Source organism: Labrus bergylta, chromosome 16 (assembly GCF_963930695.1).
Source record: "Labrus bergylta chromosome 16, fLabBer1.1, whole genome shotgun sequence".
Lineage (NCBI taxonomy): Eukaryota > Metazoa > Chordata > Actinopteri > Labriformes > Labridae > Labrus > Labrus bergylta.
The window spans coordinates 20,963,148-20,979,057 of NC_089210.1; the positions used below are offsets into that span (position 1 = coordinate 20,963,148).

The following is a 15,910-nucleotide window of genomic DNA, read 5'->3' on the forward strand; positions in this document are numbered from 1 at the left end:
AATCCTTGAACAAATTAGTATTCAATCATTTTAACTTAACAAAAATATTTAGAAATAATAAAAAAAATAATTGAAATAAACCATGTGATAAGATGACAATTATGTCAACTCGGCAAGTCAGGAAGCAAATATTTTCATCAGCTTTAACAGACGTTGTTCTGGTTTTACTGTCAGAAATACATTTTCAATTTATTTTGATACTACGTGAATGCAGCGTCAGTGTGAGCCAATGAGAAAAGGCCCACAGACACAGGATATGTTATAAAGAAGTACTTCCGGTGGCCTTTTACTACAGATGTCCTCCTACTGCGAGAAGCATGTGCGCGCTAGCTAGAATAGCAGAGATTGTATTTAACATATCTGGGAGAAATGTTTTAGTGTGCTTGTTGAGCTTTCACTATTGTAATAGATAGATGAAGCTTGAACTATATATATTTTTTTATTAGTATGCATTTTGGAGTATCGTGAAGGCCGCTACAGCTTGGGGAGTGTGGAGGTAACTTTGTGTTTTATTTGATTTTGTAAAGCATCAAATGGTAAATTGAATCAGTAATTATGCTCTGACTAACTGTATGTCTTACTATCATCAGGTACATCATCAGGTGATGCTCGCAGGTCGGATGCGGTGTTTGTGAGGTGATTGCACCACTACACGTGGGCAGATGGTCGGCTCAGGCCTCCCCTGGACGTGAGTATTTTTGATATATCTTATTATTTTGTGGTTCACGAATGATGATTTTTTGCGTTAGACTTCTGATATAAAAATGAAGTCAACATATACATTCTGACTTGAACGTAGAGTTTAAATTTGTCGTTTGTGGGTCGATTATGATTCACTCAGACATTTTACATTTGCAGGAAATGGATGTTGGTGTTAATGGATCCTCTGAGTAGCACCATTGTAAGTATCATGCAGAGAGAGGATAGGAGGGACTTTAAACAGTTATGAATGATGATTATAATGCGTTAGACTTCTGATTCAACATTGACGACATTTAAAAATATCTGACATAACTCATGTTTGCGTATTTTTTTAAATTTTAATCTTCTAAATAACTGAACTAAACCAAAGCTCTTTTCATCTGCAGATATCGGACCTCAAGAAACGGACATCTGACTGTAAGTGATGAGGTGTATAAACGGTGTGTTTTAAACCAAAGTGTATATTTTATTTGTAATTCATGGAAAGAATAAAAATGTCCGTTATCAATAAAACATTTTTTTCACACACGTACAGTTGTTTTCCTTTCAATTGATATGACTTTATCTGTTTTGGTAAACTGTTTTTAGGCACTGCACTTTTAACCTGAATGTCCTTCACTGTGGTCATTCACACAGGTCAAAAGTAGTGCAAGAGCATGTCTTGTCATAACTGGAGTTTCTTGGCAATTTTCCCAAGTCTCTCTTTTAAAGCAAGAAACAATATTTAAATATAGTTCAGAAATATACATTTACATAGTAGAAACTTGAGAGATTCCAAAGGTGATGTGTGGTGTCTTTGGTTTTTAGGCATCTAATGATAAATATTTTTCACCCCTGCTACGCAACTGCCGTATTCCTTAAATTCATAAAGAAGGTTTTTTTTTCATATTGTAGCATAAACATGATGTTAAGAAATCGGACGTGCAGATATGGATACTTTCTAAGGAAGGGAGTCTCAAACTTTTCAGCCCATGACCTTCGACAATAAGGTGTTAGAGACTGGGGACCCACTGTGTCCATGGAGGTGGTTAAAACATTTACCTTTGTGCACAGCCGGGTCCACGATCCAAACACTGTAATGAGAACGACACAAAAGAACAGCCTGAACACTGTAATATTATTAATTTCATAATGGTAGCAGAATTAATCTCGATCTTTTTTTTTTTTTTTTAATGTTTTGACAATAATGGGTAAAATAGGCAATTTTAAGTGATTTTTGATTTGTTTGGAAGAATTCTCACGACCCCCTTCTCAGTATCTTGCGACCCCCCCCCCCCAGTGAGTCCCGACCCCAACTTTGGGAACCACTGCTCTAAGGGACCCTTTTATGACCATACACAAACCAGCATGATTATTTTCAAGCAAAAGGTTTTATTGATCCACAATGATCAGAACCATAAACATTCTGTGACATCACTGAACACAACAGCAATGTTTCATATTTTCATCACTGTGCAAATGAACAACACCGATACCTTGAGAAAACAGGGCATGTCTTCGACAGACTAATGGCACAACACCTTTCTCTCTTTTCCTAAACTGATGCAACAGATGTGGCGGCGCACTATGGAGGAATGTTTAATTATTTTTAAAGGCACTTTCTGCCTCATACACTTTGCCAACACACACATTTGAACGCAAAACATCAAATAATAGTCGCCTTTAAAGCAGCCAGGTGTCTTGGCAGATAACTATAGCTGTTTTTTTTTTAGGGGGGGGGGGGGTTATAGGTGTACAGTACAGAAAGAACATGGAATCAAATAATTCTGCAAAAACAAGCATTCATTAGCTGGATGTCTGTCAACAACATTAAATCATATGGCTAATCTCCAGTATTGTTCAAATCAAACAGGAAGTGTGTCTCCCACTTTTTTCTTACCATGTCTCCAAAGCAATAGTCACTCCCTGCTGAAAATACCTCTTATTTTGAAAATTCAGCTACAACAATCCATACTTGCTAACACAGAACACAAGATAATTAACCGATTGCTTATTTGTCACCGTTTTACCTCATTAAAAAGCCTTCAAACAAGACTGAAAGATTGCTTTGGCAATTAAAAAAAAAGGTACAATTATTACTTTTGCTAGACTCTGAATATGACACAAAAAGAAAAGTCGAAGCGTGTTGCGTAGAAGCACGTCGTCAGTGAATGAGCTGTAGTTTTGCACAGCTTCGGGAGCTGCGATCCTGTTTATACATTCATCAGACCTAGGCAAGGTTGAGCTGCTGTGTATGCAGATATGTTATTTATCTTCTCACCCCTTTACGGTCAGTGTTGGATGTAAACCCAATCACACTATGCAAAGCACACAGGTTGTGTGTTTTGATCCGTGTCTGTAGTGGATTTAAACTGACCATGTGTCTGCGATGGACACTTCGCTGTTGTGTTTGCATAAAGGCGGCTGGCACAGGCAGCAGTGTGGATGGGGGTGGGGGGTGGGGGGTGGGGCGAATGAGTCTTGGTATCCCTGTGAGATCGTATCAGTCGATGCAGGGGCTTCCAGCAGATTCATACCTGATCTCATTAGTAGCCTCAAAGTCATCCCAGAGTTTTAGCAACGACTCCAATAAGAAAGGCTGCACTAACAGCTGACACTGTAACCTCCATAGTTTGGTGCAGCTGTACATCACAGGTATTATGGTTCTTCTGGTTGAATTTGATGGCTATTTGTCGATCCACCAACACACACCTTTTGTTAAACAGTCTCGACATGCTCCATGTATGTACGTCGTTGGAAAACAAAGCAAAATGTTTGACGTCACACAGACAGCTCTGTGTGATTGTATGACAATGAAGGAGTCACGTTTCTCTTCCATTTTCAAAAAAATGAACACGCTCGCTGACACCTCCAGTTTTGTTATGCACATCAGGATTCGCCACAGGCTGGTGCATCAACCTCGTAGGAGTCTGTCCTATTGCCATGGCGATAACATGTCCCGTCATTAAAAACTTCACATGTCCGAGACCTCAGAGTCCTCGGGGTCTGGGTCCTTCAAGGTATCGTCTGTCACAGTAAGCAAATTGGCATTTGAGCGCGTGTCCATGGCAGAGTGCATTATGGGTAGCCAGATGTCATCCATGTTTGGCATCACAAATATTTTCTGTGGGAGGACAAGCACAGTGAGGAACTAAGTCTTCATTTCAAGGATCAATAAAGGGGAGGAAACGGAAATTGAAAAGACTGGATATTATTTGAGTGTGTTACAAAAATAAATACAAATAAAGGACAGTGACATGATGTTACATCTGTTCACAATGTTGCATTCGGAGAAGTTTGGACACTAAATTGTAAATGGAAACAGAATGTGACGATTTTCAAAACATTGAAACAGAAAATGTTAATTTTTGGAACATTGAAGCACATTTTGTATTTACTGCCATCTACACATCTCAAAAGAAAGTTGTGACAGAGTCATTTTTACCACTCTGTAGCATCACCTCCTATTTTAACCAAACCCTGTAACTCAGCGTTTGGGATCTGAGGAGACCAGTTTCTATCATTTCAAACTAGGAATGTTTTCCTCATTCCTGTTGGATGTGGGATTTCTGCTGCTGAACAGTTGGGGGTCTCCTTTGTCATGGTTTATGTTTCATAATGCTCCAAATAATTTTTTATAGGTGACAAGTTGCGGCTGCAAGCAGGCCGGTTTATCAACCAGCCTCTTGTTGTAAGGCATGCAGAATGTTCTTGCTGAAATAAGCTTGGCCTTTCCTAAAGACTGTTGCTCAGTTTGCCATCACGGTCTTTCACAGAGTGGGGAACCCCTCCCTGTCCTTACTCCAGAAAGACTCAGCCTATCTGGGATTTTCTTTTTTTATACCCCGTAAATAACCCTTTGCCGATTGTGCCTAATAATTCAGATGTTCCACCAGTTGTTTTATTTCACAACTTTCGCAGTCTATCTTACTTTTCTTTAAACATGCTGCTGTACTTATCCTCAAAATGGGCGTATAAGCTTCCAGCAGCAATAAAATATCTTAAGTTTCAACATTTGATTTGTTGTTTTTGTGCATATGTTTTCAATATTATCTGATTCTGATTCTAGAATCAGAATCAGAATCAGTTTAACAACATCCAAACTTTTTTTGACACTGGTTTGTAAAAGATCCTAAAATCCATCCCCCTCTGCACATGGAGCCCTGCAACATGTTGTGTCTGCAAACCACTGAGGCCTTTTGTTCAAATCCACATGTAAACACTAACTCACAAATGACAACACATTGCACAGCAGCACTATATTTTACTGGGGGGGGGGGGTGCACATAATAATAACCCCCCCAGTGTAGTCAGGCAGGGATAAATGTTGCTGTGTGGGAGAGCTGACAGGGACACAGTAGTTTTCAGGTGAGCCTCAGGGTGGTTATCTGGAAGCAGGCGTATCATTACTGTGGATGGATATATGAGGGGTGGTGAAGCCACAGGCACACTGCTTTGAAGTGCATGTAGGGGGGCAGCCATAAATGAATCTTCGTTTATGACTTAAATTCTTGTCCGTTAACATCTGGGAAGGGGGAGTCTCTTGGTCTTCAAGTCATTTTCAGTTCTGCACTTTTTAACCATACACCTCCTTTTGTTGTTAATGTAAAGAAATTGTCTTCATGACATAATTGAAATACACAGCTTCCTCATTTTTTTTAGTTCCTACCTGAAACTCCTGGTCCAGTTTCTTCTCAATCCAGTCCGTCACATGAACCAGAGTGACCTCCCTCTCTCCCAGTTTAGGCCGTGCTTTTAGCTCCAGGTGAGGCGGACTCCGGAAACCATACCTAAAACCCAAACGTGTGTCATCTCATCAAAGCTGAAGAATAGTTCGTAGGATCGGCCTCACCAAAACAAATTGTTCATTCACCCTTAGTTCTAGATATATGTTCCAATTTGAAAACATAATTCGGCTAAACATGCTTTAAAATCAAGCCCACTATAATGCTCTGTATCTGTGTTTTGTTAAAGTTTTGGCTTGTGACCTTTTTGAACGAGACATCTCGTCACACATGTTTGGCCTAATGTTGACTGTTATTTTTCACTCCAGGATTTTTGCATTTGAAGGATTTTGAGAAGCTTAAAAAGAGAAGGAATAAAACGAAGAGAAATCTGAAAAACATAAGGTGTTTTCAGACCAAACTGTTCTGGGGAAGATTTGGGGAGGAACTATCGAATAGGAAGTTCACTGAGAACTACAAACTGTGGGGACTTTTTTTTTTCTGTGCAGCATCTGAAGCAGGAGCTTAAAATAAGTCCTCTAAACAAGGTGCTATAAACTAAAATAGTTAATAGTTTCTGTAGTGTGGTATCAATAAAAAGGAGGGATGGTTCCAATAGTTCCTAGAACTATGGAAAAGTTCCTGCAGTGTGAAAACCCCTATACAATGACCAGTTAGATGTTGATTGAAGTAATGTTTATACGGTACAGAAGCCCTGAACGGACATATGTCCTTACCTTTGATTTTACTCAGTTTCTTGTGATGATGAGTAAATGTGGTTCTTTTCTCGAGATCTCAACTTATTCATCTCATTTTATCTCGGGATGACAGCCCATGGTAACGAGGTCATTTCAAGATCTTGAGACATTGACTCATTATCATATAAAAAAGTGTTGTTATCCAGAGATAATACTTTAAATAAGTCTAAATCTCGAAATAACAACAGAAGTTTACTCGTTAACAGAGGAAACAGTAACATAAAATGTATGGATGCGTGTCCTCTTAGGGCTTCTGTAATCTAAAGCACACAGTGTGTACTTTAAGATTTAATGCATCTTTCATTCGCTGGTGAGAACTCACTGCTCAGTCTTTCATTTTATTGTACTGTCTACTTTTGTCCAGCAGAGGGTGCTGAGTCACACCTCATGCCAGGATTCCCATACCTCCACAAACTTAATCCTACAGCCCTCCATGCACTCCTCCCTGGAAGTGAACGTACCATATCCTGTCCGTGGGAGGAGGTGGGATGTTGACTGCCAGTGTCCCGCGGCATTCCTGCACCTCCACAGTGAGCAGCAGGGGCGTGTTGGACACCTCCTCCATCTTCTTCTTAATGAACTCCGTCTCTGTGGCCTTCTGGAAGTACTTGGACTTCGCTATCTTGTCCACAAAGCGCATGATCTTGCTGGGCCTGTGGCCTCCCATATAGCTATGTGAGCAGAGGATGGAAACGGTAGGAGGAGGGGAGGCAAGAAAGTGAGTCAGGTTCATCATTTATTCATAACAGCATCTCTTGCTACTCAGCACCCACGATGGAAGGGAGTGACCGGGTGCTACATTAAAACAGCAGCAAGCCTTCGAACATGAAGGAGTGATTAGGTGGGTGTGTGGAGTGAAAGGGCAGAACGTTCTGCTCTGACACCTAATCTATTTCTGCCCATTCAGACGTGTGATGATGTGGTCGTGAGGAGACATTTGCTCACCCCTCGCCTCCAAGAGGAATGGCTTTGTCGCTGAGGAGTTCAGGGGGATCCTCCTCATCCGACGAGCCAGCACTAGACGATTCCTCATCGCTGTCTGCCAGGCAGTATGTCCGCGGCCTGGGCCTGTCACACACCCACATTAACACACACTTATTGTTGCAGTCAGGCAAAAGGCTCTGCAGACATTAAAGCATCTCTACTTATGTAATTCGGAGGACAATGATCTCTATAGTATGACCCAAGCAAATAAGCTATACTCGAGAACAAAAATGCATTATTGCAGTGACAGGCCTTGTTCCCAAACTCACCAATCATTGAGCAAATCCAGTTTGAGTGTCCAGAGAGGATTAGTTTATGAAGAGAAGAAGGAAGAGCCAACAGAAGAAGAGTAGTTATCGTGAAAAACAAGACTACTAATATGATTCTACATGCAGAAGTACCTCATTAACATCAAGCTAAGAGCGACTTGTTTGTCTCGAAGTCTAATCCTTCCAACTTCCTGTTAAGGCCTTTTAACGGAGCACGTATTATTAAATCATTACAAACACTGAGGAGTGAGGACAAGCTGTGCACATCGCCTGAAACATTCTTTATAGCCCCTTTTCACAAACGCACTCCGGACTGTTTCCAGAATATTTCAGGACAGGACACTGACATTTCCCAGAGTAGCCCTGTCACACATGTCCCTCACAGAAGGAGATTTTCCCTGTCAGACGAGGTGGGGCGGAGGTGGGAGACTGTCTCAGAAGGCGGGAAGTCAGATGGTGGACGAAGCAACCGATTCTGAGGCCATGATAGTCTTTGACTTAACATCAATGATTTGTGTTGACTGATGTTTTCACACAAAGGCAAACATCATAATCATGATTATTTTCATCGATACTGAGACAGGACAGTGGATAGAGTCAGAAATCAAGGAGACAGAAAGTGGGGAATGACATACGGGAAAAGAGCCACAGGTGGGACTCGAACCCTGACAGCCCGCTTTCAAGGACTTAAGCCCTCTGTACATGAGACGCACGCACTAACAACTAGGCTACCCTACCCCAAGGCAATGTTCTCTAGTGACCAAAATATAACAACAAACACCTACAAACATTTACCCATCAGCCTACCCTGTCTTCCTGTTGAAATTTTACAAAGATTCTGGTGGTAAAAAAATCATGCAGGCCACCTGTAAAATGTCTGGAAACTTTCAGGAGAACGGTGCATACGTGAAAGGAGCTTCAAAAATGTTGAAATCAGACTGAGCCTCATTCGCTTCATTTGGAAACTCTAAAATACTGCATGTGATTGAAAGCCTCACCACTCCTTCCCATGCTCCCCGAGCCCCTCGCCCTCCTTCCCCAGACGGGCCAGGTTCATCTTGGTCTCTAACGTCATGAGGAAGGAGCCTGTGTAGGAGACCTCCAGATCGAACCACAGACCTGCAGAGAGAGAGGGAGTGAAAGACATAGAAATGTTCCGGTTTTTATAATCATAATAATATAATAACTCAGAGTGCCGTTTTATGTTAACAAACATTACCCCCTGTCTGGTGTCTAAATGCTGCGAGGCCCCTACAGAGCTGCCAGGAAGAAGAGCCATCCTCAAGCAAACACCGAAAAGGTCAGTGCAAGGGCAGAAGCGACCTCCTTATTGGCTGATTACAAAAGGCTATACTTCCTGTTTACACATCAATCATCTCAGGAGGCAACGGGATGCTGCAGATTTCAAGCCCCCTGCTGTTGAGCTCAATGAGTCCTGAGTTCACAACTAACAAGGGGTGTTTATGACCTCTTCATTTTCCTGTCTCCATAAATCACTTGTTGATTGGTATGTGTGTGTGGCAGCGGTTCAAAGAGAAGCTAAATGACAAGGTCAAGTCAGAACAACTGAGACATGTTGATGCCTCTGTCCAGAACATGAGACACAGGACTAAGACATAATCTTGACTTGTCTGCTTCCACTTATAACCATGCAGCGTTTCTACAAATAACTGAGAAATGACTCAAACATGAGAAAACACTTATGATGAATTAACAGTAACCTTTAATAATGTATAAGTATTTATTATATTTATGTTTTATATTTATATATACTTTTTATTTTGATTAATATTATAGTTTTTTTTTTTTATCCTTTAACCACTTGTTTCTATTTCTTTTACTGCTCTTACCTTCTTATTGCTGTTATCTTTTGATTTGCTTTTATCTCTTTTAGTTTCTTACATCTTTTTAAATCTTTGCTCCTCTTGGTCTCAGCTCGTGTTGTTGGGTTCTTCTGATGGTTCTTGTGATAGTCGGGTTATATATGACTGTTGGGTATCGTGCAATATGGGTTCTTTTCTGTTGAATTGTATTGAATTATTTTGAGTATTTTGCATTTGTTATGTTCTTGCTGTTGTTTATGTTCTTCTGTGTTTGGTTTAGTTTGCTTTGTTCTTGTTTTTGCTGTTTGTCAAAGCACTTTGTAAACCTGTGTTTTTAAAAGGTGCTATATTATTATTATTATTATTATTATTATTATATAAAGCTGCTCTATCTCATGACATGTTCAGGCTCATAGCTACATAAACCCTTCCGATATAGGTTGCCAAACATCTTAAAAGTTCCTGTGAGGACGTTTTGAAACAGAATGAAATCAATACCGATGTCTCGATATGACCTACAAAATCAAACAGGACAACCATGACGAGGTCATTCACCCCTTGCACAGCCTTTGGTTACACTTTCCATGGACAAGATTCACAAGATTGCTATACGTTGAAAACACTACAGGTCAATGAACAGGACAAGGTCAGCAAAGGGTTAAGAGGTAAGCTTTGTCCACAGGGGGCGCCAAAATAGACACAAACTAATGATTCCTCACAGGAGCTTTTCACTCTGACTGAACACTGAACACATATTCTTTCCATCTGAACTTGTCTCTCTCTTTAACACTGAGATATTATATGAAATTGGTATTTTAGTCTCTTATGGTTTCTAGTTAGTCTAGATACTAGATCCAAATTATTATTTGTTTATATAATTAATAATTCCAAGCACTACTTTTTGCAAGTCTGTGTGAATTTCCTCCTTCTTAACGAATATTTTATACTTTATTTGAAATCAAATCATGTCCTCCAAACATTAAGAAGTCTGGAAGCACCGTCCCCGCCTATGAGATGTGAAATCAGGTATGTTACTAACGAAGCATGCAGCAACATCTAGACATGCTGTTCCCCCGGGACTCATTATGTGTCGGGCTCCACTGATTATGCTTTGTGAGTATATTTCTGTGGGCGTGTTGGTTCAGACAGAACACATTAATGAGCCTTGCAGCCTCAACTGTGGAAATGTGGCTGACAGGAGAATGACTCATCATGACTGGGAATAAGAATAGGTATTACCTCGTCAATGCTCTTATATCTTTAGGATTAAATGAGACTAAGCAGACTTTGGACAAACCCTGAATATCAAAAAATTGAGGCCACCCTTTGTTCTGCTTTCCATTTTTAAAGCACTACCACCAATCATTGAAAAGTAAATCTCAGAACCTGCCCCCAACTCTCCATCTCAAGCTTCCTTTTCTGCACTTTTAGCCCAAACCAGCCGCCATGATGGGAAATCATCTCTCTGTGTCCCACTCCCTTTGCTGGAGCTCAAGTCATGTAGTGGGCAGGGTGAGTCACTGTTTGAGTTATGTATGAGGGGCACCCAAGACTTGAAGTCTAATTAGTGGGACTTAATAAAGCGAGGCACAGAGAGAGAGAGAGGGCAAGATACGAGAGGCGAGAGGGTTGGAGGAAATGTCTTAAAACATAAAGAAGAAGGAAAATGACTTCCTGCAAAGACTTCCTTTTGTGTGCAGTCCATTGCAGTCCAGTCAGTAGCTTGAGAAACGACTGAGTGTTTAAAAGCAAAGCGAAACCCACCCTTCCAGATACATCTCCAAAGTTAATGCCATTATTTCTTAGGTCATTACATCCCACAGAAGAGCATCCATTCATCGGTTTCAGGTGAGTCTCAGTTTAACTGTAAATAGTAGGTCTCACAGAGGCTTCACTCTGGCTCACTTCAGTGGTTGTGATTCCAAAAATCAGATTTTCTTGTGACTTACTTGCAAAACTTTGCAGAAATAAAAGCATCCTAATGCAAAATTGTAAAAGTGACAATACATGTTTGGTCAAGAGGAGAAGAAAATGACTTTTCAAGTGTTTGTTTTCATTTCTCCAGAAAGTCGTGCAATCTGAACGCTGATTTACTTTTTCGACACAGTGCCAGGCAGATTGTTCGATTTAGTTGAAATGTGTGATGTAGAAGAGATTGTTAGCTGCTCTTAAATGCAGACATCTGTTTATAGAGACACAAATCATAGCAAGATTACGCCTAATGAGAGCTGGGAAGATGTTACAGAGGACGGCGCTGCTACCTGTTATCGCTTACACCAAAGCCTGCTGATATGCGATAGGTCAGTACTACTGGGACTACAAACAGAAACCAGAGACACTTGGCATACAAAACTCCAGACCCTGAGCTCAGATGCTGCATTTTGATGTAGAGTCTGTAAACAGAGGTTATTGGTAGGATAAGAATGATTGGAAAGAGAGATGAAGGAAATGAAAGTGTTGAGAGGACAATTAAAGTTGGATCATGTCAGAAAGGCAAGATGGAGAACAGCAGAGGAAGAAGACTGATAGCATAAAATGAATGCATTTATGTATGTTTTCTCTGCATCATTGTAAATGAGGGTTGCCCTCAATGATCTCTCCGAGAACTTAAATAAAGGTTGTTGATGACGATGATGATGAATACATCTCTAAAACTCGGCATATCCTGTATGATTGTACAACATTTTTTGGTGGCTCGCTGTATGAGACAAATCAGGACAGAGCGTTCACAATCGTCTGCATGGCTCTGCTCTCACTGTGCAAGTGTGTGCAGTCATATGACAAAAATTTCAAACATGCCAGAAAATCATCTGAACGGTCGGGAGCAGCTGATCTGGCTGTGATCAGCCATCCTGTCTCAGTGTAGACTGCATGTACAATGCACAACCGGCTTTTTATAGCACTCCAACCATAACACTGTGTTGAAAACATGACTTCCCAGTGTTGCATATTTCTTACCTTGGTGGTCCACAGAGGGTTTAGAGGCATGGAGAATCTTTGGAGTAGAGAAGCCCATGTCCAGCTCTGTCAGAGTCAGCTCATTCATCACATACGGCAGCTGAAAAGACACAAAACACGTCAGGCTTCATGGGCTGAGATCAAAACATAGATCTTACACAGCCATCAGTGACATAAACTTCTCTTAAAACTGATCACTCTGGAACTCTGAGTTTTTCTGATTTGGTAGTTTCACCGTGGATGTATATTTGTTCAAAGCTAGCACCAGTACCCACCCGGATCTTACTGAGCTTCATTTGGATCTTTTTGGAGACCACATTGGCCCAGTACTTCTCTCCCAGGAAGTCCCAGAATATCCTTCCTAGAAAAGCATTGACCCAGGCCTCAGGCTCCGCAGGCTCCTCTGAACTCCTGCGTAACTGAGGGGACACACATGCAGGAGTTCATTGTTCAGCTTTAATCTTTCCGATGTGAAGTAAATCAAATAGATTGTCATTGCGTATAACAGCACAGGATTAAGGTTAGAGGCTACGTCGATCCAGTTTGAACTCCCCTGTACCCAACATAATCTCAAAATAAACTAGATAGACCTTGACACGGTGCCCCTCTGCATTATGGCTCACAAGATTTAAGGTACTGTGTGGAGATTACTTGTAAAGAAATAAGATAAAAATGAAATTAAAACAACTTTTAACATGAATGTGGATAAGAGGCAAGTTAAAAAATCCATCCTCCTCTGCCTTAACCTGCAAGATAAAGCATCACTAGTAACGCTAGCGAGCAATTAGGATGCCTAACAGCTCGCCTGTTGGCTGTCTCTCTTTCAACCTTTCATGTGCTCTTCTGTCACTGACCTTTTTGGTAGTTTTGGGGCTGCTCTCAGGGCTGTTCCCGGGGCTGTCCGGGGCAGTCGGGCTTCTCTGTGGTGCTTGGGGGTTGACATATTTGGCCATGTAGACGTTATAGTCCAACAGCATCTTCTGCCTCATGCCTCCAGCGGAGGAACAGGACAGGCGGGGCTGAGGCAGCTCCTCCAGGCTTCCCCGGCTGCTGCTCCTGCTGTCGGCCTCCAGGCCTCCGCCGGCAGACTGGGTGCTGCTGCTGCGGCTGTGGGAGGGCAAGAAGGCTGGAGCGCGAAGAGTGAACGGAGGTTAATGTGATAGATGTGCAGCAACTGCGTTTTCAGAGATTTCAATCAATGCATCATATTTCACATACATTAAGATTTCCCAAGACTGTGTAGCCTTGGATCGTCAGCATTTTATGTCATTTCTCACATTATGCTGCAACACTCTGAATCAGCATGCTGCAACACTATCCTCCCACTCGCTCATAGTACCCCTGTATTAGTCATTTTCAATATAAACGCTATTTATATCCACCGAACAGCCTCCTATTTAAATCACGTTTCTGTAATCCTGTTTCTACACAGCCGCTCTTATCACTGGACGGTGACAGTGTTAGTGTTTCCCTTTTGAATTGGGCCTTATCCTTGCATGCTTATATTACACAGTGGAAACCGATGCTATAATATGCTGCTTCTCTGTGCATGTAATCCTGCTGACCCATTCACACTCATCTGTTAGCTCAGTCGAGGGGATTGGCATTCCCTAAGCTGCGGCTTATGAACAGATCTGATGGCTGTGCAGAGACATACTCGAGAGAATGGCTCATGGGTCCGCAGGAAGACGTGTGTGACAGTATCTGATACTGTACAAGTTTCGGTCTCAAGACTCACCACTCTTGCAGATGCCAGGCAGACTGCCGCTTCTCCCCTCTGACTTCATCCTGGATGCAACAAGAAACCTCCTAAACCACTCCTCCTTTTCCCGACCAGTCCTCCCAAACAGGTAGATTGTCAGATCGCCACCTCCAGAGGTTGGCCTTTTGGGTTCCTCTGCTGATCCTGCTCCTTCAACTTTCTCGCATTTGTCTGATCGCTCTAGCTTCTCGCCCACACCCGAGGATTTTTCCTCTGCAGCTTCGGGCTTCTCTCCCTGGGCTTTGGACATGAAGTCCTCCTGCTTGGCCAGCTCGATGCAAATTGGGTACTTCTTGTTCCAAACTCTCTTCCTGGCCAAACTCTGAGGCACCAGCTGGATCTGCAGGGGAGTCCAAACAATTAAAAACGTTTCCGGGGCAGTTGATTGCACATGTTACTATCAGGACAAACAGACAAAAATCGAGCTCCAGCCGTAGAGCAGCATTAGAATTACAAATATAACTTGGCAGACCGGCCCCAGGGTGTGTGTTGTATACAGCTATGAGGGGCTTCAAATTATTCAAATAAGAGAAACACCAACAGCAACAGGAACACAGGCAGCAGAACAAGTGCAAATGACTCATCTTTGATGTATCCACAGCATTTGTCTTTGAACAGCATATTAAAAATGTCCGTGCTCTTGATTATATGGAGAGGTGCAGTGTAGTGAGTATTTTGCATTATTCTGAGGGGACAGTAAATGAACATGAATACATGGATATTAAGTGGTGTAATGTATGTGAGTTTTTTTAGCTTTGTGGTGTTATGGTGGGCGAGGGAGTTGGCAGATCTCAGAATAGAAAATAAAACAGATCTTGACTGTGAGAAGTCAAATGAAAATGAAAGTTTTTGTACGTTATTATGTTTAAAAAAGCTTTATAGATGTCGAAACAGGCTTAACATCCACAATAATGATGCTGAGATGTTCAATACAGGAACAAAATGAGTTTGAGAGTAGAGTAGCTGCATGATGTAAACGACCCCAAGAACCTCCCTGGTCACTGATACACTGACATGACAAATGTCTTCTTACTGTCTGGCCTTCAGATGTACAAAACCACAGAGTCAGCACAAAAACAAACCCAAGCCAGTGCAGGGTCAGTGACCTGTGATATTCACTCTGTGTTTACACACTGTGTGTGACTCTAAGTGGCTCTGTCACTGAACATGACCTATTAGCAAACATGTACTCAGGCAAAAGGAAATAGGAGGAGACGTGTGCTTCATGTCACTGTGTGTTAAGCTTATCATCAAGCACACAAATAGACTGAGGAGCCAGACGAGACAAAACACACACCGAACACATTAATGTCTCCCAGAAATATTTCACAAAGATACACTTCTTCTTCTCTTTGACCACATAAATAAACCAGCCAAATATAACCAGCGCACCTTGCTGTCAGTGAGGTCATAGATCTTCTGGCTGATGTAGGTGACGTCAGGTTTGGGCTCGTTGTGCGTGGCGCGGCGGGAGATGTTCCTGTTGGGCTTGGACAGACGCAGGACGGAGCCCTCGAGGCGGACGTAAACAGAGTGGGTGAGGGTGGCGTGGTACATCTCCGGGTCGTAGCTGTGGATCTCATTCATCCAGCCCTGAGAGAACGAGGGGAGCGGAGAGGTGATCAGCTTTTACTGTCTGACACTGAGGTTCAAGTCACAAAAGGCAGAAAAGAGAGAGAAGTAATGGAAACTTTGGTAACCTTAACCCCCGACCATGACATGCCACGCTAATGAGGTAAGTTAAGCCTGTTTCTAGGATTGTCTGGTGCCTTTGCAACTCCAGGGATACGAGATAAATAAGTCCAGAACTAAAGAAAACAAGCAGAAATTTGATTAAAATCTGTGTTCCTGATGTCACAGAATAACAGAGTCAAAAGAAATGTATGCATGCACGTCCGCTCAGGGCTTTTGTTGTCAGCAAACATGCCTCTTTATAAAGTTCTCACTCAGA

General features: G+C 41.9%; 1 protein-coding gene and 1 long non-coding RNA gene across 5 annotated transcripts in view; one reads left to right on the forward strand and one right to left on the reverse strand.

The window, feature by feature from the left end:
- Positions 1–290: 290 nt before the first annotated feature.
- LOC109985894 (uncharacterized) lies at positions 291–1,229 on the forward strand. Its single transcript, XR_002278041.3, has 4 exons — positions 291–496; positions 591–688; positions 859–901; positions 1,089–1,229. It is a non-coding gene; the product is annotated as an uncharacterized lncRNA (long non-coding RNA).
- Positions 1,230–2,053: 824 nt separating this feature from the next.
- The window catches only part of LOC109985847 (testis-expressed protein 2), a 29,318-nt gene continuing 15,461 nt past the window's right edge, over positions 2,054–15,910 (reverse strand). For 3 of the 4 annotated variants that reach the window (XM_065964605.1, XM_065964606.1, XM_065964607.1), the window contains 10 exons: positions 15,352–15,552; positions 13,936–14,299; positions 13,052–13,323; positions 12,473–12,616; positions 12,198–12,297; positions 8,415–8,535; positions 7,109–7,231; positions 6,625–6,834; positions 5,351–5,471; positions 2,054–3,805 (listed from right to left, as the gene is read on the reverse strand). In XM_065964605.1, the coding sequence (XP_065820677.1) occupies positions 3,656–3,805; positions 5,351–5,471; positions 6,625–6,834; positions 7,109–7,231; positions 8,415–8,535; positions 12,198–12,297; positions 12,473–12,616; positions 13,052–13,323; positions 13,936–14,299; positions 15,352–15,552 (1,806 nt within the window). In that variant the 3' untranslated portion in view covers positions 2,054–3,655. The remainder of the gene's footprint in view (positions 3,806–5,350; positions 5,472–6,624; positions 6,835–7,108; positions 7,232–8,414; positions 8,536–12,197; positions 12,298–12,472; positions 12,617–13,051; positions 13,324–13,935; positions 14,300–15,351; positions 15,553–15,910) is intronic. The other variant, XM_020636268.3, reaches the window with a different exon arrangement.